The sequence below is a fragment of the Mizuhopecten yessoensis genome, unplaced genomic scaffold (assembly GCF_002113885.1).
Source record: "Mizuhopecten yessoensis strain PY_sf001 unplaced genomic scaffold, ASM211388v2 scaffold716245, whole genome shotgun sequence".
In the NCBI taxonomy this organism is placed as follows: domain Eukaryota; kingdom Metazoa; phylum Mollusca; class Bivalvia; order Pectinida; family Pectinidae; genus Mizuhopecten; species Mizuhopecten yessoensis.
The window spans coordinates 87,943-111,373 of NW_018480020.1; the positions used below are offsets into that span (position 1 = coordinate 87,943).

Here is a 23,431-nt window from a genome sequence, read left to right on the forward strand (position 1 = left end):
GGGGCAATTTGGCTATATTGCTATAAACGACTTCTTCTGTAGAACTATGCCATGGATATCGATCATATTTGGTCGGAAGCATTCATGGGAGACAGGGATTCAAAATTGTACAAATAGTGGGACTGACCCCCCGGGCTAAGGGGTGGGGCCAAAATAAGTTTTATTACTTGGAAATGGTTGAGATCCCCACCATATAACCATATATACAATTGCTGAGTATAAAGAGAAGAATGCACATTTGCTTCCAGGATGGCCCTAGGGTCTGGCCCCACCCTTGGAGACATAGTCCCTGGGCCATAACTTTAAAACGGTTGAGATCCCCACCCCAAAACTATATATACAAATGCTGGGCATAAAGAGACGAATGCAGTCATGATATTAGAATAGACCCTGGGGTCTGACCGAACCCCTAGGGACCTAGTTTCTTAGTCACAGCTTGGAAACAGTTGAGATCACCACCCTATAACCATATATACAATTGCTGAGTATAAAGAGATGAATGCACATATGCTTCCAGGATGGCCTTGGGGACTACCCCACCCTTGGATACTTAACCTGAAAATGGTTAAGATCTCCACCCTAAAACTATACATACAATTGTTGCATGGCATAAAGAGACGAATGCAGTCATGATATTAGAATCGACCCCAGGGTCTGCCCCACCCTTGCAGACTTAACCCCTGGGTCATAACTTTGAAAGGGTTGAGATCCCCACCCCAAAACTATATATACAAATGCTGGGCAAAAAGAGACAAATGCAGTCATGATATTAGAATTGATCCTGGGGTCTAGCCAAAACCCTAGGGACCTAGTTTCTGAGTCAAAGCTTGGAAACAGTTGAGATCCCCACCCCATAACCATACGTAAAAGTGCTGGGCATGAAAAATCTAATACAGATATGCTACAAGGATTGGCCTTCGGGTTTGGCATATTCCCTTGGATCTCATTTGGAGCAAATTTTGCCATGATTGCTTAGATATCCAGATGAGCGATACAGGCCCTCTGGGCCTCTTGTCATTATCAAAGATGTAGTTGTAACACGTCACATGGCACATGATAGTGAATGGGATACTGTAAATTTCACAATTATGCCATATGTTAAACTTTTGCAAGATAATGAAAGAAAATAGTAAAATTTTAATTACAACTGACGGAGCTTTGTTTCTTTTAATGTTTCAGTGACCAAAGAGACTTCAATATGTGAATAAATTTGTGTTTTTACTCATGATTGGTACAACTATTTTTTTTGCAGGCGGTACAACGAGAGACTCAAGACTGCCCAATTTGTTTGACAAGTTTAGTATCACAGACCTACATACATCCATCCTGTTCAGACAAACGCTCGGGGTCTGCGAAAGAAAAAACTACAATTTCAAACACTAAGCAGACCCCATCAAACAGAAACAAAACCGCCGCAAGTAAACAAGCTTCCCTAGGTGCTGTTAGGCCGAAATCTTTAAAGAGAGAGGAAAAAGAAGTACATGAATCTGGAACAACTAAAAAGAGAAAGACAGTTCTGCTATCTTGTTCTCACGTCTTTCATGAGCAGTGCTTACAAACTTTTGAGGAACTATCTTTACAAGATGGCCACCACGCTTGCCCCGTTTGTCGATCTATTTATCAAAAGAAGAGTATTTCAATTTAGGATTTGGAAAGTGTAGAAAATGCAGACCAAAGAACTTTAATTTATAAAATTAAAATTTTCAGTTTTACTTGTGAAATATAAAAATTATTCATTGAATAGAAGTGTAATTTTTTCGCTGCATTGAGAAATATCAAAAGGGAGATTTTCACTTGTGAAAGCATAAGATTTTTTGGGATATAAAACAGACCAAAATACTGAATACAGACATAAGGAATGACTTTTATTATTATTTATTTTATTTTTATTACAGATTTGCCAGTAAAGTATCAAGTTATTCTTTTACATACAAGTATTATTTTTTACTGCAGTGAGAATTATCAAAATATTTTTTTCAAGAAAAAATAGCATTCCTCAGATTTAAACCAATGACAATGCAGAAAACAAAACCAAAACAAACAATAACCAATCAAAAAGCTTGAAAAGCTTGAAGTGTGTGTGCAGAGTTCCACACTGTCCTTGATTGTGATACTATATAGAAGTCTTTCTATGAATACTTTGTTTGATTTTGTTTAACGTCCTATTAACAGCTAAGGTTATTTAAGGACGGCCTCCCCTGTATGCAGGATGCATGCGTGTAGTGTATGTGTGTGTATTTTGGGAGGCTGCGATATGTTCGTGTTTGTCTCCTTGTGATAGCGCGGAACTGATGCCGACTTTGTAGTGCTACCTCACTGAAACATACTGCCGTAGAGACACCCAGCAGGACGCCCCACCCGGTCACATTATACTGACAATGGGCGAACCAGTCGTCCCACTCCTAATTTGCTGAGCGTTAAGCAGGAGTAGAAACTTCCATTTTTAAAGACTTTGGTATGTCTCGGCCAGGGGACAGAACCAAAAGCCTTCCTCACAGGGGCGAACGCTCAACAAATGGCCAAAAGTGAGGCATTGTCAAGGGAGGCATTAGGAAGAAGAAAGTTATTTAGAAAGGAAAGAAGAGAAAAGGTTTCAAATTTAGTCGCCTCTTACGATCATGCAATTGGGGGCAGCAGGTACAATTCTTACGCCCTACCTGCAGGGTCTATGAATACACAGATTATTTTAATTTCTTACTTTGTATTTTAAACACAATTCATTGCATATTGATGGCATTCACATTTACTTATTTACAAGTTATTATGTCTCGCCTTTGAATGAAGGTAGACATCTTGTAGTGGTACTGGTTCTTCTAATATGATCTAGTCCAGGCCGTAACTTTTAAACCTTTAAAGATATCTTGATGAAACTTGAAGTGTACCTGCATTACCAGTAGAAGGTGTGTAGTGCACTGTCATTAGGTCATTGTGACCTTGATCCCGAGGTCAAAGGTCAAATCGGTGCAAATTGTTCAGGAACATCTTGTCCAGGCTGTAACAACTAAAGATATCTTGATGAAACTTGCAGTATACCTGCATTACCCATAGAAGATGTGCAGTGCACTGTCATAAGGTCATTGTGACCTTGAACCAAGGTCAAATAAGTGCATATTTTTCAGGAACATCTTGTACGGGCTGTAACTATTAAACTGTTTAAGATATCTTGATGAAACAGTTTAACTGCATCACCTACAGATGATTTGCAATGCAGTGTCATTAGGGCAAGATAGCCTTTAACTCAAGGTCAAAGTGTACGCAAAGGTGATGCCAACAGTCCCTTGTTGTGTCCGATTTTGCTTAAACTTAGTATGCCAGTATATGATGGCATTGTAAACTCTATCCAAGCATCATTTGTGACTATACAGTCAATTTTGAGGACTTCTGTGATTGTCCTCATTACAATTAGAACTTGTACATATATGCATTTTATAATAAAGCAGTAAGCAGGTCCTCTAATAACAAGGTCAAATAAGTGCAAAGTTAAAGATATGATAAAACTTGCAGTATATCTACATCGCCAACAGACGATATACAGTGCTCTGTCGTTAGGTCACTGACCTTGACCTGGAGGTCAAAGGTCAAATAATTGTTCACAGGAATATCTTTTCCGGGCCGTATCTTTTAAACTGTTAAAGGGGAGACACTTTGTTCACAAAAACAAATCTCTAGTTTTGATTTTATTGAATGCACCACAGGTAAATTGACAAATATTTTCTAGGAGTTGTTGTTTTCAATTTTCTACTATATCATGCTAGTTCTGTATTTGTATAGTCATCCAATGGATTCTACAGTATTAAACAAGAAATACTATACCAAATTTAGTGCTCCAGAAGTAAAGAATGAAAATACCATATAGTTAACTATACTAAACATACCAGGCCAAATTATTGTAAATCGTGAATTCTGAATTTCATCTACATGTTTACGCTTCAATAACGTCCTTAATTAATGAAGAATGAGAACTATTGTTTTGTCCATATATGTGTGTACTTATTATTGCTATATGAAATATATTTAATGTAAAGTAATTAGAAATGTTTGTCATCATTTAACAGCATTAGAAAAACTACTGCGAATTTGGATATATTAGCTAATTGATGAAAAGGCGCATTTAGAATATATTCAATAGAAAGCTATATATAGAAATTCAATTAGTGCAACATAATTTAGTATAATAAATTTATTTAAGGCGCAAAAACAGTTGAAATTAGAATACTGGTTAAATATGTACGTTGACAGTATTCATGTGAGCCCATCTGTTTCATATATTTCGTTATGAATTGAATTTGCCACCCGGTACACAGCTGTTGTTCATCTCGGCATCAGAGTCCAAGGGTCCCCTTCTTCGAATCTCATTACACATATCTTCTTTGCCTTTAATAATAAATAGTATACATTGGATAAAGCACCCTATCTAGCTAACATAAGCCACTCTAAAGCGCGTTACAGTACATAGATATACGAATAATACTATTAGCATATACATTAATCAATACAATTTTGAGGAATTCGCAGGAGCTGCCTTATCACTACTTGTCCTATGCCTCCTGGCTAATATCTCCCTGGGTGTGTGCTGGAGATGTAGTGTGTTCTGTTTGTAGTGGGACTGTGCTTCCAATGGCATCATTTATTGTGCCACTTCACTTGAATGCTACAGCACAGATACCCCAACATCCTCCCCAGACCAATTTATACTCCACCTAGGTTTTTGGAGTTGTATGGGCAGGAGAAAAACACTTTCTCTGAATATCCATGAGTACGACAAATTCGGGAATCGAACCCCGGCCGCCTGCATGGAGGGCCAGAGTGTTAACCGCTCGACCTTGGAAAACTGAAAAATATACTCCTTCTCGGTATTCTTTTACTCAACCTTAGTACAAATTTTCTCAAAATCCGTAAGAAAATGAATTTGCTAGAGTGCTGTTCCTGAACTGGTTGACAAATATTTAAAGTGAGATAAGACGGTCTTCATCGGGAAAAATGGATCCTGGATTGATACTTCTCTCCTTAAAATATGTTTTTATACCCCCTGCACCGAAGTTAGGGGGTATACTGGAATCAGTTTGTCTGTCCGTAGAAAATGTTTGTCCCAACAACTCTTTCTGAAGTTATGGACTGATTTCAACCAAAGTTTCCAGATTTGATAACTACCACCTGAAATTATGCACCCAGGTATTATTTTTCATTCTGACCCTTTTTATGGAGTTATGGCCCTTTGTTGAAAAAAACTTGTCCAGACAACTCTTCCTGATTGGTGAGGGACTATAGATTGGTTTGCAATATTTTGCCTTACTTAGCTTTTGGCTCACAGTTCTATTTTCTTCTATGATTTGTCCATTCATATTGAACTGATGTTACGTTTTTGGATATCTGATCATTTCATAAAGTAACATAATTTGTTGACATAATTTTGTAACAAACCTTCCATGAAGTATTGACAAATGATATGAAAATATAACAAAGAACACAAATACAATTTGAATGACTTTAATTTTGCCAACTTCCTTTAAAAGATGTTGATTTCCTTTTCAATGAAAATAATCTTCCCTCTCCCATACATCCAATATCAATACATGGTTGTCAATTTATATTTGATCGACTTTAATCTCGCCAACTTCCTTCAAAACATGTTGATTTCCTTTTCAATGAAACGTAGGCGAATTTACACAGACGATCCAGCTCCGCGTAATAAGCATTAGGTACTCTTACTTACAGTTTCCCAAGTTTACAGAAAGCTATTCTGTCTTTGCGTATTGCAGAGTTATCTTCTCTTGTGAGCAGGTATTGATTGTTACATCATTGGTTTGTGTGAGAAAATTACGTCGTTTTCTCAAAAATTGATGACGTTACTATCACAAACCAATGACGTAACAATCAATACCTGCTCACAAGAGAAGATAACTCTGCAATACGCAAAGACGGAATATGATTGGTCCAGATACAAAAACCTGACCAATGACTTGGCCAATACCTGTCCTTTGAAGATAACGGAGGAACTACACCCAACTTCAAAAGCCTCTTACTGATACATGGCCACGTTATTACTCTAAAAGAAACATTTGTATCAATTTCTTTTTTAATTAAAATAATCTGCCATCTCCTATAGCGTCCGATATCAATTCACTGTTGTCAAGAAAATGTAGAAGGAGGTGATGCTGCAGTGCGGCCAACAAATGAGCTTCCCCACTTCACTCAATTTGTCCAAGCACTTGTTTCTTGCGTTCCGGTACGTTTGGCCTCTCCCCAGGTTTGCTGTGTGCTTGGCGATTAGACTCCCTACAAAACCAAATACAGTTATTACGTAACAATTTTACCTAAAACAAGAAACACTGTAAACACACATTTTTTTAGCAGTATTCAAAGTTAAGCAATTTTTACACTTTGAATAGTAAGCTAAATTATGATCACGCTAACTTCAGTCCCTGTATGCGACTTTCTATTGAATATATGAAAAAGTGGAATCAAAATGCTGGTAAATCAACACAATTATCCAGAAAAAGAGATCCAACATCCTTCGGCGCTGGTCTGATAATTTGCACCTTAGCTCTACAATGTAAAATTGTTCTGATGACGGTAGGCCTAGCCTACAGAAACATGTCGACAATAAAACGTCTACCGTAATGGCATCCGTGGTGTTGATGCTCCTTCGCTTACTTCATTGAGTTTATTGAATACAATGTGTGTGTACCAATTAGTCAATGCACTAATTTGTTAAAATTTGATAATTCACTAAAATTTGAGTCCCCTAAAATAAGTTATTTTACAGTATATTGGTAAGATAATAAAGTTATGGAATTGTCTAAGTATTGTGACGTCACAATTAAGCTTGTATTGTTGTTGACGTCATGGATTTATGGGTATCCCTTCTGTGACGTCATAATGACTTTGTATTATTAATGACGTCATACTTTCTTGTGTAAACAACTATGACCTCACAATGCCTGTTTTCAAAATAAACAGTCTCCTGATGAACGGGGAATCAACCCGAGAAAGGCCTAGAGACGCTATCTCTGTCTTTTTTTTCTTTTTTTTTTATAGATATATATATATGTTTATATAAGGACCAAGTGACTGTTTCAAATACAGAGGGAAAATTTCTCAGAAGGAGATGTCATTTAATTGCAGATGGTCCTCTCAGTTCATAACCAAGATGATTGAATTTCGTAATCCTCAATTTTCATTTATGAAATGATTTCCCCCAAAACTGCCTCCTTACTCCTGACTTATTTGATATACCTACTAGGAGTTGGTTATTCACTAGTTTCACCTTGTTTGTGATTTCATTGGCCAGTCTTACCAATTACATAATAATGCTTTGCGCTGGCATTTTTCGTTGTGACTTCATTATCCATGGCAGTTGATATACCGATCAGAAAAAGGACCCTTGTATTTCTAGAGTATGTTTTTAAACTGCCAGATTCAAACAAGCCATTTGAATTGATATGTCTAATCTGTGCCCCACTTTGACTGTATACTGCATATATACTTTCACTTAATATTGGAGAACTTATAGTTTCAGAGAAACTAACTTAAACGCAAAACTCAATGTTGATGGAGATGCTGACAAAGTCAATGGACCATGAAAGGTAGGCCACATCCAGCATTTAATGCATGGGTTGAGATGTACTACTTAAGATGCATTTATGGTTCAAGTTTGGTTGGTCTAGCACTTATACTTTCAGAGAAACTAACTTAAACACGAAAATTTAATGTTGATGGAGATGCTGACAAAGTCAATGGACTATATAAGGTAGGCCGCATCCAGCATATAATGCATGGGTTGAGATGTACTACCTAAGCTGCATCTATGGTGCAAGTTTGGTTGGTCTAGCACTTATACTTTCAGAGAAACTAACTTAAACACGAACATTTAATGTTGATGGAGATGCTGACAAAGTCAATGGACCGTAAAAGGTAGGCCGCAATTTTGGTTGGTCTAGCACTTATACTTTCAGTGACACTAAGTTAAACGCACAAACTTAATGTTGCCGCTGCCACCGGAAAAGCAACACCTTTGTCTCGCTTCTGCTAGTGCGACGTGGTGAGACAATAAACATGATAACCAACCAGAACTCATTGGGGAACCTCTATGTATTACATAAGGAAATGAGGCAAAACATGTCATCTAATGGCGGGAAGATATTATCTTCACTGTGGCATCACAGATAATGTTCTACAAGTGAAATGTCACATGCATCAGGCATTTCTTACGAACTTCACTCGACAAATACACTTGACGAACAATGCTTCAATGTCATGAATGCATTTGAAGATTGATTCAATACTGTATACCTGGAAAGTTCCACCCCTTCAAACTTGCCCCATACAGGTAAAATCCGTATTCACCCAGTGTTAACTTCACCCTTCACTATTATGTTGTTTACTGATGTTAACTCCAACGATACAATTCACCCTCATTATGGAGGGGTAAAATTGCAAAAGTTAAACTGTGGCGAAAAATTTCTGCATATATTGTAGAATCATTTATTTTCGTGGGGTTAAAATTTCGTGTTTTTCATATACAAGCCTGTTTCAAGGACATTATATTTCGATGATTTCTGATTTTCCCCTTTCTATATTATACCAAATTTATATTTGCGAGGGGATTTAATTTAGGAGACTTTTGTTATCCACGAAATAAACGAAATTTTAATGTCCCACGAAAATTTATGATTTAACAGTACAGTATTTTGTAAAGAACATATATTGCATACTGTATATGATATCTATATATGATACATACTTGCGTCTCTGCGAGTCTTTCATTATTCTGTGTTCCTTGGAGGACTGGTATACTGTGTGTGGTATGTGTCTATGTCTTGTGATTCTCTTCACCATGGGATGGTCTGCAAACTTTTCTTTTAACTTCTCACCGTACTCCAATGCCGTTTTTTCACGAGGTCGTAACTGTAAAACGATACAAAATATCAGTTATAAGGACAAAAACTCATTTAACTACATACTGTTAACATTCATATTTTAGCAGTAGCCTTATTTTAGTGCTTCATATTTTACACTAAATTATGAATGTGCAAATGGAAGCCCTGTTACATTGTTACACATTTTGTGGGTGTGTCAAATTCAATAAAGCACTAAAATTTCAGTGCACTAACATGAGTTCTTTTACAGTATAAACACTGAGATACCAGTTGGGCCTGTGTGCTTACCAGCTTCTTTTTTCCTGCTTTGAATTCACCCATCTATTGATTTAAGGCTTATATATTGCATAATCGGATTTTTTTGTTTTATTTTACGCTTGTTATTAATATAATTAAGCTTTGAACAATTGAGCTAAAATGAAGTTACAAAGAAATTCATAGGCAGCAACTAGTGTGATTAAGTGAGTCAAGATATTTCATCTGTTAACAAATTTCAAAGTTCTTCATGGACCTACTGAATTAATAAGATCGTCCTAGGTTATGAGATGATCAAGAAATAAGACTGCTGACCGAGGATTATCAACTTTATTTAATTTACAACATTTATCAAACCAGTTTTTTCAACTTGTATTCATCACTTTTGGTGGCATTGGAAGCTTGCAGGGGGGTGGGTCCTCAGGTGAATGGAAACTGGGGCACCTGAAGAAAACCCAGGGGCATGTAGGATGCTGCACTATAGTATTTATCTCACATAAACTTCAGTTGAGATGATCAAACACAGACTTACCACTCCCAGTTTTTCCTGAGCCCGGGCCTTCCAGATACGAATGTTCATTTCGTCGGAGCCAGACAGAATAAATTTACTATCCAAAGTCCACTGTACCGTTCGTACTTTCTGCATCCTTTTTGTGTGGTAGATCTCTCTGTAACATTTAAAACATCTTTCGTGAAAAATAACAGATCATAGAAAAGTACATTTTGTACATTCGATTCACAATATCTAATCATAGTTTCTTTTCAAATTTTAGTTTAGTACAGACATATTAAATTTCATCATTTAAAATACTACGACTGTATTTCAATGTATTTAAATACTGTAAGTTAATACGGGAATAAGAGCATATTTAATATGTTAAATTTCCATGGGCGAAAATATCAGACATTTTTATTTTGGACCGCTTTCATTTATCGCGATCCCAACGGTTGGACAAGTGTTGTTTGTTTATGAAATATGGTCAGACCTCGTAATCTGATGCTGCTTTCAGACGAGCCTTTACAAACCCTTGCAAGGCCTCAGGAACATTTGCAGGTCTGCCAGGATTTATACCCGAAAATGTTACATTAAAAAACAGAGAAACCGGTTTTTCAGCATAAATGAACAGACCCGAAGAGTCACATCCTAGAAGTTGGAAGGCTGCGCTGATCAGTGTTTCGTCATTTTTGTCATTTAACCCCACATAAGCATAATTTGTCAGCAATGTGCATGTTAAGGTTTTAAATTTATTAGATAAGAGTAAAGTCAAAGCATTAGAAATGGATAAAGAAAATAGAATGACCCGTTTTCAGCAAAATCTACATGAATAAGCATTATGTATATGGTATATAGGCAGGTACTGTGAATTAAGAAATATTGTAAGTGCAGGTCTCCACATTATCTAGGAGGCGCTGTAGTCAGCGGTAGGACTGTGTTGTATCTTTGAGCAAGATACTTTACTCTGCTTATTCCAGTCTACCCAGCTGTAAATGAGTATGTGGTTGGGCAGTGCTAGAATTGTTGAATGCTAGCTGTGGGCACCGAAATGCCAGCACCGGCTGTATGCTCTCCAGGGAGTTGAGAAAGATGTTGGCTGGTAGCAAAGTCCCTTTAACCAGGGATAATAATCTGTGAACAGCTTTGAGATGACCTACGAACTAGGTTGTGATGGAACGGTATATAAGATCCTCAAATTATTATTATCCAAGTTGAACATATTGGCAGTTTGGTCCCGTGCCGTAAGATATATGTGGGGTTGGCAATAGAACCGGGGGGCGGTATACCAGAGGGACTACTGTATAATGACCACTCACCTGCTGTGACCTTTGTTGACAGGAAAGATTCGAAGACATTTGTCATAACTGCCGCTGACAAACTCCTTGCCTGTAGGACTATAGTCCACGTCCATTACTGCATCAACCAACACATATGATTAACATACATATCATACAAATCAGTGCTCTACCTCCCATTATATTTAACAGCTGTGGTCCTAACATATAAGGACAAGGCTGGCTTTAGTGGTGGAGGAAAAACCAGAGTTACGTGAGAAAAAAGACCAACCTGTGGCCAGTGTCTAGCAACTGCCCCATGTAGGCCTCAAACTCATGACCCAGTGGTGGAGTGCTAGTGATTATAGACAGTCAGACGTGCTAACAACTTGGCTACCGTGCCCCCCCCCCTCCCCTATGTCTATGGGAATCATTTATTTCATTGACCAGGTTTTCTATGAAGTTATTTCCTATGATGTGTGATATTCCATATATACTGTATACCAGGAAACGTTCGCCCAGTCAAATATTTGACCTTTGCCGATAAAATCCATGTTCACCTTATGTCTATTTCACCCTTAACTCATTCACCCCTGAAGACACATTTGAACTCTTCCAATTCAAAGGCTGGAAAGGTTTATTATGAAATTCCAGGGGTGAATGAGTTAATATGTCATTACTATATAATGTATGTTGTGCTGTAATATATTCGCTGTCATGATAAATTCGCCCTCTTTGGGGAGAGCGAAAAAGGCGAAAGTAAAATTGTTTGCCGGTGTACAGTAGTAGCAAGCTAGACCAGGCAATATTGAAACAAATTTCTAAAATCCCAAACAAATATGCACAGCTAACTACTGTACAAAAAGACAACTATACTAGGTATTTAAAGATAATATTAAAATGATCTCGTGATAAATTATTCATTTAACATGAGGGTTTGAATTTCACAAATTTTGCGAATGTGTTAAAATTTGTGAAATTCAAACCCTTATGAATATTTTGAGATCGTCAGGTTGTTCGATGCTAGTAGCAACAAGAATATGAACACCTCTATTAAACCCCTGTGAATAAGTTCCAGACACAAAATCGCGAAATTTGAACCCCACAAAATTTAACAACAATACAGTAAGCAGTCAATAAATATCTTACCAGCAGCAACGTGATCCATGTGGATATTCATGGGTACGGACAGATTCCTCATGTCAAATGTGTAGAGACTGTAATCACACAAGCATAACATATAGTTTCTTCACATTTTCTTTAGGTGGGTATAAATATAGACTTTATACAGGCTCATATAGCACAACCAGTGAAATTCTTACGTGTACCATTTCAATGTTATTATTATTACATGCTTAACAGCTGGTCAACAAAGGAGACGTCATTGGGACCAAGAAATGGTTGATATGTTTCAGTGATTAATAGAATCTTCCCCTACCTTGAGGGTGTGACAGAGAAATCTCCAACCCGAGGGTTGATGTTTTTTGGTTGTCTAACCCGAGGCTCTGCCCAGTGTTAGACAACCAAAAAAATCACCCCGAGGGTTGGAGATTTCTCTGTTACACCCTCAAGGTAGGAGATGATGATTTTTCTCCCATCCAATTATTTCAGTCACTGCTCCACCGACAGTAGTCTGCAATGTTTGTAAACAAAAACACAAGTGGGGTATGCATAACGTCATTCACTTTTGATGACGTCACAATTACTGATGAAGCATTTTAATGACGTCACAATTGAACATGTGCTAATCAGCATGAGGCTATCTCCCCCTAGGTGGTGACGAGGCTATCTCCCCCTAGGGGGTGACAAGCTGATCTTTCCTGGCTAAAACAGGAGACACACCTGTGAAGGGTGGGAGAATAGTATATGTACTCTTGTCGCCTTCCTCAGGCCAACAATCTGTAAAGCGTATGTTCACTACAATGTGAGAGATGGCAATTTAATTGCTTATACACTTACGATGGTGGGTGTTATAAATATACGCAATGACGATCAAATCGACATGAACTGCAGTCACCTCATATGAAGATAACGTATGTACCACATTTGAAAAGACAGGCTTTTTATCAGACGGTCAGCATTTACCAAAAACTTAGCTCCCATCCGACTAACTGTCAACTCACAACAGTTTTCCTTGAGATAAATAATAAGAACAGATTAATAACTCCTATAAACTAGTACACACAGCCTACTTCCTCGTGTGCATGGATTGGTAAATCATATGCACAGATAATTAACTCCTGCACAAGGATAAGTAACTTGTGTGCATGGATTACTTACTTGTGTGCATGGATTACTTACTTGTGTGCACGGATTACTAACTTGTGTGCATGGATTACTAACTTGTGTGCACGGATTCCTAGCTTGTGTGCACGGATTACTTACTTCTGTGCACGGATTACTAACTCATGTTCATGGATTACTAAGTCGTGTGCATGGATTACTAACTTGTGTGCATGGATTACTAACTTGTGTGCACGGATTAGTAACTTGTGCTTTAGTTTTACTGTTTCCATGAGGTATTTTAAAAATAACTAACAAGGTTGGATCCAGGAACTTTGCAAGGAAATTAAACACCATAATTCCGAAACAGCTTATGATATTGGATTTTATTGAGAATGGACACTGCCTAAGAAACTCCATGAAGTAGAATGTGGAAATAGAATAGTTTTTAGTACATGACACCTACTTGTAGTCCTCATTAGCCACAGTGAAGACGAAAGCCTCCATCGGGTTCCATGCGATTGCATTGGAGCTCAGCTTGAGTATCACCTGAAGTAAAACAGATATGTGGTTATAGTGTACAGTTTTAATAGTCAATCAAGGGAAAATATGCACAATCAAAAAACTTATGGTGAATAAATTATACTCTTGTGTCTAATACCACAGTCAATTCACTCGAAGAACTGCGACATTTAAAACAGCTAAGTTAGATACCAATAATAATATAACTATTGATTACAGTAACATGTATCCTACTGAACTGTCTCAGTATGGCACTACTCTCCGCACTCAATTGTTTTGTGGGAAAAAATAGGAAAAGGAAAAAAAATATTGCACAAAACTGATCCATAATTGGCAATAAGTTTAAATTTTCAATGTTATGTTTGTTTAGAACACAAACAGTAATTGTAAATGTCTGTTTTCTTAGTCTGGAATATAACATCTCCACTATTAACTCATTCACTCCTGAAGACACATTTGAACCGCTAATTCATAGGTTTGAATGGTTCATTATGAAATTTCAGGGGTGAATGAGTTAAATATGTATGTTCATATATGTTGTAAAGGTATAGCTACCTCATCCTCCTTTGTATGCCATGTTATTGTTAAAAAATTGTATAACGTATGTGAGCTTCAGTGTATCTACTTTTTAACCCTTCCATCGCAGCGCCCGACCATTTCCGCGTTGCAACCAATCTATCATGCGCGATGCCACTTTGAGAAAGAAAACTCAAAACAAGAGTTATATTTGATGTAGTTAATTTTAAATAATTTGCATATCAGCGTTGGATTATAGTGTTTTTAACATGTTGTGATAAGGTCCGGAAAAGTGGTTAACATTTTCTATAATAATTTTGCTGGTGTTTAGAATTCCGGATATTGGCCGAAGCCCAAATATAGCGAAATTAAAAACCCTGCAAAAATATAACCGCTATACAGCATATGCACACATTTCTTATTTTTATTTAATTCAAGTACTCAAAATGTTTCCTGTGGAAATTTTAAAAAGTTGGCACGTATGTGATTCCATGTCAAAATTTCATAAAAGTCTCATGTTGATCATAACCTTTTCTTTGAGGTCTATTTGTCAGTGTGTCAGAAAAACCAGAATTGAAATCTGCAGATTTGGGGCCTGAAGATAATGTCAGGTGTCCCTTTAGTTAATGCTGATACTGAAAGTTGAGTCTGACCTTCCTGAGTGGTGACGATCCTCTCATGTCATACAAGATGACGCTTCTGTCTGAAGCACAGCTGGCCAATATATCTCTCTGAAATGTACAACAGGCATCAATATAAGATGAGTTTTCCCTACATCTTCATTGGTTAGATCGTAATCAGGTGGAGGTCAGGGATCGGTGATATTTACTCAGTATCACTATTTTTAGAAACAGCAGGTCAATATTCTATTTATGATGTCATTTCAATTGTAATGTCACAATACTCTCTGCTAAATGCAGCTCTTTTCCCATGATGATTTTCTACGTTTTTTCTTGTCTTATTAAAACAGCATAATTATGTTTATAATTTTTTCATATTATTCTCGACAAGTGATTGGCCTGATAAAAACTGATATTGACTTGGAGCTCTTGATTTTTGTTGAAGGACTGGGTGTTTCTAAAAATAGAATTATGACGTGTTTACAAACAATGCACCGTCCTGCTTCCGAAGCCATTTTGCTGTGGGTTTTTTCTCAGATTGCTTACATTGCTGTTTTGAAAAAAATAAACCAATTGTAGCCTTTAACTTCGGTCGATACCTGGATTTATCGACCCAAGGAAAGATATATTGACATCAAACTGCATCCTCGGTCAATATATCTTTTCTCGGGTCGATAAATCAAGGTATCAACCTCAGCCAAAGGCTATAATTGAATAATATCATTTTTTCATTCATCCTCATTGGTTGGATCGTAATTAAGCGGCGATCCGTATTTTGTGATATTGACTTAGTGTTACTATGTTTAGAAATAACAGGTAAATATTTACTTGATTATGTCACTGTGTGTTGCTCTCTGACAAATGCAGCACTTCTTTCTTGACAATTTTGATATCTAACATAACAATTAAGGACTTTTATTCCGGTGAATATATGTTATATGAACCTGAAAAGTGGTATTGACCTCAACTTCATTTCGGTCAATATGACTTTCTTAGGCCGATATAACCACACTTTCCTCTCAACAAAAATCCATAATTGACAGCTATCACTCTGAAATGTACAACAGATGTCAGGAGTCCTTATCTGTATGAAGCCATACCTCTATGGGGTTGAACTTGACGTAGTGCTGGCTAGCTACTCCCCAGGTAAAGCTGCGAAGGGGCTCTGTCCGTCTAGAGTCCCAGATATCGACCTGTTCTCCACAGGTGGCAAACATGTTTTTGGCATTGTGATGGCTGATGGACTGGAACACGGTCTGTAAGATGAAAGGAAAATGATGACTTGTTTGAGGAGTTAAGCATTCATGCCTCACTGCTGGTAAAACACTTACAGAATTCAACTGTAGTTTTTCGTAAATACAGTAAAATCACCTTAATTGCATTTTGCCAATAACTGCAGCCTACAACCAATGACTTATGATCTATGTTTCAGTTTTTCAGTATTTTGAAAACAAAATCCTTTTGAAATATTACTCTATAAAATATTTTCAGAAAATCAACAATTTTTTCTGCGACCGTATATATTGTGATCTGTCTTGCAATACATGTCTTTAGTATTGTAGTATAACATGATACACTCCAGACATACAATCACAACCCTAGAGTACGATATCTGCATTTATATATTTCTTTATTTTCAGACATAACCCGTATTTCTTTATTTTCAGACATAACCCGTATTTCTTTATTTTCAAATGTTATCTGTATCAATTCTCTTCAACTAGGAAAACACCACAACATTTTTCTATGGTTGTGAGCTTCTATATATTAATTCAAACAAAACAGTTAACCTCCTGCGATGTATTTGTAACAGGAGAGAAAAAATGCATGGCTGGACCAAGATTTGAACCCAGGACCCTCCAAATTTTAAACAGATGCTCTAACAATTGAGCTACCGGATCACAATCTGAGCCACCTGGTCACCAGCGAATGCCCCAATCTAGTTCCGCTACATATTCGTGATAACCTCCTAATTTAAATTTCGTTTTCATTTATATTTTGTAGGAAAATATACAGTGATTGTAGGGAAAGCACACATGAAATTATATAGGGAACACACAAAAATATATAATACTGTACCTATACCTGAAAGGACTTAGCTTTGACTTATATCTCGTATCTCAGGGTTTTCTACCCTTCGATTACTTCCAATTGTTTGACTATACATTTACATTTTCTGTATTTGCATGTCGACTTCCCTTATGGAGCTTTCTTGAATAAAGTCAACTCTATATAAAGCTGTCTATCTGTTAACTTACCTTTCCTAAGATAGTGGTCTTAACTTACCTTCCCTAAGATAGTGGTCTTGACTTACCTTCCGAAAGATAGAGGTCTTAACTTACCTTCCCTAAGATAGAGGTCTTAACTTACCTTCCCTAAGATAGTGGTCTTAACTTCCCTTCCCTAAGATAGTGGTCTTAACTTGTCTTCCCTAATAGAGTGGTCTTAACTTACCTTCCCTAAGATAGTGGTCTTAACTTACCTTCCCTAAGATAGTGGTCTTAACTTACCTTCCCTAAGATAGTGGTCTTAACTTACCTTCCCTAAGATAGTGGTCTTAACTTACCTTCCCTAAGATAGTGGTCTTAACTTACCTTCCCTAAGATAGTCGTCTTGACTTACCTTCCGAAAGATAGAGGTCTTAACTTACCTTCCCTAAGATAGTGGTCTTAACTCACCTTCCCTAAGATAGTCGTCTTGACTTACCTTCCGAAAGATAGAGGTCTTAACTTACCTTCCCTAAGATGGTGGTCTTAATTTACCTTCCCTAAGATAGTGGTCATAACTTACCTTCCCTAAGATAGTGTTCTTAACTTACCTTCCCTAAGATGGTGGTCTTAATTTACCTTCCCTAAGATAGTGGTCTTCACTTACCTTCCCTAAGATAGTGGTCTTCACTTACCTTCCCTAAGATAGTGGCCTTAACTTACCTTCCCTAAGATAGGGGTCTTAACTTACCTTCCCTAAGATAGTGGTCTTAACTTACCTTCCCTAAGATAGTGGTCTTAGGCTCTTTTTCTACCTGCCCTTCCGCACTTAAGCTCCATTGTTTGATTACTTTGTCGCTGCCACACTGTTTTAAAAACAAATAATTTCATTACACATATTAAAGGTGAGAAAGGAACAGAAGAGCGGGGTAGGGGAGAGAACGGCAGGGAGGAGCACAGAGGAAACAGGGTTGAATGGAGTTCTAAAACAAATTGAGAGAATATTTGGTAGAACATGAACTCAGTATCGAATCCAAAATTAGTTATGCATAACATTAGACACATATGCTGAGGTAAAAATGAGCGAAACTTCTATCAGATGAGAGCAGAATGATATGCTTGTGAATTTAAGCATACATGTACTGCACATTTTAGTAATCTAGTCAAACTCAAACATCACATAGACCCCAGGAATAGTGTGTGAGAAAGCATATATCCTAAGTAAATAGCTCAAGGTAGTTAAACCAGTTGGACCAGAGTTGTTCGTTGATAAAATAAGGGCGGATCTTGACCGAATAATCTGATGGTTCTTTCAGGCGAGCCTTCACAAAGCCTTGCTAGGCCTGCATAAACATTTGCAGGTCCGCCGGGATTTATACCCGAAAATGTTACATTTAAAAACAGACAAACTGGTTGAGCCGGATACATGTACCTGAAAGGACCCTTGTTGTTATGTAAGGGAGATAACTCGTACAAAAAATCTCCAATATGTGTACAGTAGCATTTATCTATAATTATTAATCAGTTAAGTCTGTATCCAGAGGTTCATACATGTATGTATAGTAACTAGTGTCGGGAATTAGAAGCAGAAATCATAATCGATTATCGGAAAACTTTTTAATGAACGATTATCGATTATAATTGGAACATCCAAATTTTGGTAAATCTATTTGAAATATGTGTAATTACACCACTTCGAATTGGGATTTGGAGCATCATTTTGCTTTTTAAAATCAAAGGCTGACTTGGTTTATTTCCATTTGTCCAATCTGATTAAAATCATCTGTTACATGGCTCCGTAGGCGTATTACGAAGTTAGCGAAGCCATGTAACATATCATTTTAATCAGATTGTCATTTGTCAGTCTTTTATGTTTTTACACTGTTGGTTTTAATCTATTACTAGAATCTGACTATGAGTAAATCTGACAGATATCAACAGAAAACAGCATGCAACAATTAAATTCATTAATCGATTTGAAATTTATCAATCGGTTAATTTGACTTGGTTGTACAATCGATTGATTTTCGATTATCGCCGACACAGGCATACATACATAAGGAGATATTAGCCAGGTTGCATAGGACTAGAAGGAGCTTTGCTACAGCTCAGAGAGAAGGCAGCTCCTGCGAATTCCTCAAAATTGTATTGATTAATGCATATGCTAATTGTATTAATTGTATATCTATGTACTGTAAAGCACTTTAGAGTGGCTTATGTTAGCTAGATAGGGCGCTATATCAAAATGTTGTATATTATTAATCAATTAAGTCGGTATCCAAAGGTTCATACATGTATATACATGTACAATAACAGTAGCATTTATCTTTACTATATAATTGTGTCCAATGATTAATCAATGAAGTCGAGGTACATACAGTTATGAAACGGTTTCCACTTGGATGAAAGGCAAGTCCTTGTACAATGCCATCATGAGCCTGGACACAACTCACACACTGTCTGTGTGCTAAGTTCCACACACGAACCTAAAATATAAGTATAGAAATAGAAATTTAATTTACAATCATATTATAGGAGAAGTCTAACTAACGGTCAAGTCCTCTAAAAGTGGCATTTCTATCATTCTCAAAATTCGAGGAGTAACGTTAACTTCATCTCTACCTTATCTCACCCTTGAAGATATCATGACCAAAATCAAAGGCACACTATAACCTATTTGATTGTTTCGGGTAAAAGAAACTGACCAATTCCTTGGCAGATATTTGTCGCTTGAAGAAGACAGAGGAGCCAGACTTACTTCAAACATGGTCAATTTTACAGCTACGCTGATGCGTGATTCCTGATATGTAACATCAATCAATGGATCAAGCCAGTCTACTTCTAACTTTCACAAGAGCTTCAGATTTTGTCATGGTGCATTCATTGGGTAAGAGAATGTAAACAATTGTATACCTTGGAATTTCGAGGATGCATTTAACTCACATCATGGAATATGTTTGAACGGAACAGTGTTGCATACCCTCATAAATGTTAAAAAGATGCATTTCAAACCTTAAATGATTATAAGATCGAGTTCTATAACATACCTCTCCATCACAGGATCCTGACAGCAGATGGCTAAGACTGGTTGGATGTTTACAGAGGGTGTTCAGACCGTCTTTGTGGCCATCAAGAGCACCGACAAATGGCTTGGCGAACACTCGTTCTAGCTTGGTCACGTTCAAGGCACGCACATATTCACGGGATGTTTCAAATGGATGAAGGCTTGGGTCATAGTTTCTTTGAACTGCATCATTAATAAGAAACTTTATTAGAAAAAAAAATACATTAAAGTATATTTATGCACGGAACATGTAGTAACAAAACATGTCTTTTAGTTAACTGTGAGTCTGTGATATATGTACAAACAAGATCTAGAGGCAACAATGTATGTTGGTCATGGTGAGCTTTATTTTCTATTGGCGTCAAGGTGTAAGCTGCTGTCTGAGTGTCACGGCCGCTCTCTGTAGGTCGTCCTAAGCTGTCCTGGGCCGTTCTCCCCTCCTCATCATTCTGATTTAGCGTATTGATTTTTGGTTTTATGTCTGCTTCACTACCGAGTAGTATGTTTATCCAGCAGACGAAGAAAAGACAGGAAAATGAGTAGAAGGGATAAAATATGTGGTGAAGGAATAGAAAAGGGTGACAGAGGAGAGAAGGAGCCATCTATCCTGATTTGACACAACTTGCGTCTCTTATTTATAATAAATCACCATGTAGTAAACATGTACACATATACGGTTTACCATTATCATTCTATCTATCTTCCCTTACAACCTGTCGCCCCTTACAACCTGTCGCCCCTTCCAACATCTATCACCCTATAAGCTACAGGTACCAGGTATTTGTTTATCTCTGAGAAACTATCAAGCTCCAGACAACAGGTGCTATTTCTTTTTTTTTTTTTTTTTTTATGTTAAACAAACTATTTTAAGTTTTAAGTTCTAGGAAACAGCCAACTGCAAGTATTTTATATGTACCAATGGAATTGATTTATATTTTGTACAGTTATTTTATATGTATTAATGAACATAAATGTAATTGTGATATGTGACACTTAAATAAACAAATTGAACTTGAACTTGAACTGTAATAAGCATTGTTTCATATAATTACTTTCTCTTGTATTGGTCACTCCTTCCCAGAGTCGTAGATGATTTATTGTCTTCTAACATTTAATTATACTTTTCCAGTATTTAATTTACATTATAATAATAATAAACTTTATTTAACGAGGATGACATAATTAGCCAAAGGCTATTCTACCACATGGTCCTCATGATCGGTTAGTAAATCATAATTACAAATATCACAAGTACATAAATATTGCAACATAATATCGTTATAGAATTAAATGTTTAGTATCAGCTATAAGAATATCACAGAATGTTTCAAGTGTTGAATTTGGGTTAAATTTATCATCTAAGATACAATATTGCTTTTAATACAAGTTTAAAAATGATCCATACCTGTCAACCTCTCAGCATACAAATCAGGGTGATGGCCCTCTTTGGGGTTTTTAAATCAGGGTCATAACGCGTAGCATCATTTTCGCACTCTTTTGATATACTATACCTATTATGTATATGGAAACCATAATAAGAATTAAATAACAATTTTACAACTTTAAATGTGACTTTTATTATAATTCATGGGTGCTGATTTTGCTGCCTTCAAAAGCTTGTCTGAAGGCTCATATTCATAATAGACGGTGTCCTGGTTTAGTTTACATGAAAGCAGAGCACATATGGTTGAAATATCCAGATCACTTCTGGTATCTGTCTGAATTTTTCTAATCATGGAGAAAGCCCTTTCACTGTCAGCATTAGAGTTGAGGAGGACACAGAATGCACAAATTAATTGTGCAAATGTGTTGGATGCACAGATCAGTGTCAGCTTCACACGTGGACCCGACGAACGCAAACATTTCTCGAAAAACAGGATCAATACTTACTTTTGTGAATATCACGTTTTGTTTCTCTTAAGTATTCGTCTGGATTTCTAGAAAGAACCTTAACTTTCAATTTAGAGCTCATCTTTCTTCGTTACCAAGATATAGTCATTGTGAGAATCAAACCATCGCGTGTTTACATCTGGGCGCAGCCATTTTAAAGGGGACGTAACTATGTCCATTAATTGGATTCTAGGTTACACACCACCAATAAGAAATGTTAATGTAGAACTTATCGGTCCGCAATGTAATCTTATTAAAATAATATGTAACCTGGCTCCGTTAACTCTCAGGCGGAGTACGAAGTTAACGGAGCCATGTAACAGGTGGTTTTAATCAGATTGCCAGCAAAGAAAATTATATGATTTTTGTTTTTTGACGATGCATGGCTTTGGCTATTTTTATCAGAATTAAAGGTGTGATGTCATTTTTTTAGGAAATTTGTCACTGCATAATTCAGTATAGCAAGAGGTGCATATCACAAAAAGTGTTTTAATATCATTATCGTTAAGAGAGCCACACAGAGATTAAAATCTCTATGCATGAATTGCACGTTTTGTCGTTTCATTTCAGGAAAAAATACGTTCTGCATATCTGGGCAAAAGCAAAATTTAGGTCGAGATCCGTGATAATCTAACTTGACCGGTCGTGATAAATTATCGCGACAGGTCGACATGGTTTTGTGAAACGTCGTGTAAATGAAATGAAATAACACGACTTGTCGACATAATTATCTCGACAAGTCGTGTTACCGTAACGCGACCTAGAATAACACGATGGCAGAAATATGCCACCATAGTATACCATTTCCAACATTTACACATGACCTTTTGGTCGTGTCACATGATTTGAGCACCGAATCCATGCTTGAGCATGAGAACGGTTTCGTGAATACGGGCCCTGATGATTCTTAAGTAAACGAACTGACCATTATGGTCATGCAAAAGTATTTAAATTGTTTGAATTTCTGCATCGTCAAACAAAATGTTCAAATAATTGCTTCCTTTATAGTTGTCCCCAACCCACCCCATGTGATGTTCCTTATTTGGTGACAACGTCGGACTCTGATGAAGAGAAATGTTTAACGTGATAGAAATTCTTTGGTTTCAAGGTTTGGCGAAATAATAGATATAAAGTGTAGACCTGTGTATGCACTTATCATCCACTTCCTCTGAGGTTACAGCATCGAAAACCGACCGGTCTAACTCTTTTGGCTAATGCCTGGCTGATATGGCATTTTCAAGAAATGACGTCGCTATGATAATCACACCAAGGTACTTGCAGTTGAAGGGATTCCCACATGTTGGTACACCATGCAGATTGACTACCGCTTCTTCAATTTTTGAATGCCAATGTACTTCTCTGCATGGAATGACATTTGCCATGATGCAGGTACTCGGCCATCTCTCTAGTGCCCGAAGGTCGTCCTGAGATAATATGCAGTGTTCCCTCTTGTGCATCCATCGAAAAGAGAGACAGTTTTAGGGA

General features: G+C 37.0%; 2 protein-coding genes across 2 annotated transcripts in view; one reads left to right on the top strand and one right to left on the bottom strand.

The window, feature by feature from the left end:
* Positions 1-2,206, top strand: part of LOC110442301 (RING finger protein 32-like) — a 26,444-nt gene extending 24,238 nt beyond the window's left edge. Inside the window, exon 9 of the mRNA XM_021485832.1 lies at positions 1,253-2,206. Coding sequence (XP_021341507.1) covers positions 1,253-1,645 — 393 coding nt within the window. The 3' untranslated portion in view covers positions 1,646-2,206. The remainder of the gene's footprint in view (positions 1-1,252) is intronic.
* Positions 2,207-5,471: 3,265 nt separating this feature from the next.
* LOC110442305 (DDB1- and CUL4-associated factor 13-like) lies at positions 5,472-22,113 on the bottom strand. Its single transcript, XM_021485836.1, has 12 exons — positions 21,947-22,113; positions 20,040-20,239; positions 19,371-19,478; positions 17,772-17,858; positions 15,886-16,041; positions 14,819-14,896; positions 13,594-13,676; positions 12,054-12,121; positions 10,947-11,043; positions 9,667-9,802; positions 8,744-8,907; positions 5,472-6,276 (listed from the first exon to the last, which is right to left on the bottom strand). Exons 1-12 carry the CDS (start codon positions 22,026-22,028, stop codon positions 6,189-6,191), a joined length of 1,347 nt encoding a protein of 448 aa, XP_021341511.1. The 5' UTR covers positions 22,029-22,113; the 3' UTR covers positions 5,472-6,188.
* Between the last annotated feature and the right edge of the window lie 1,318 nt (positions 22,114-23,431).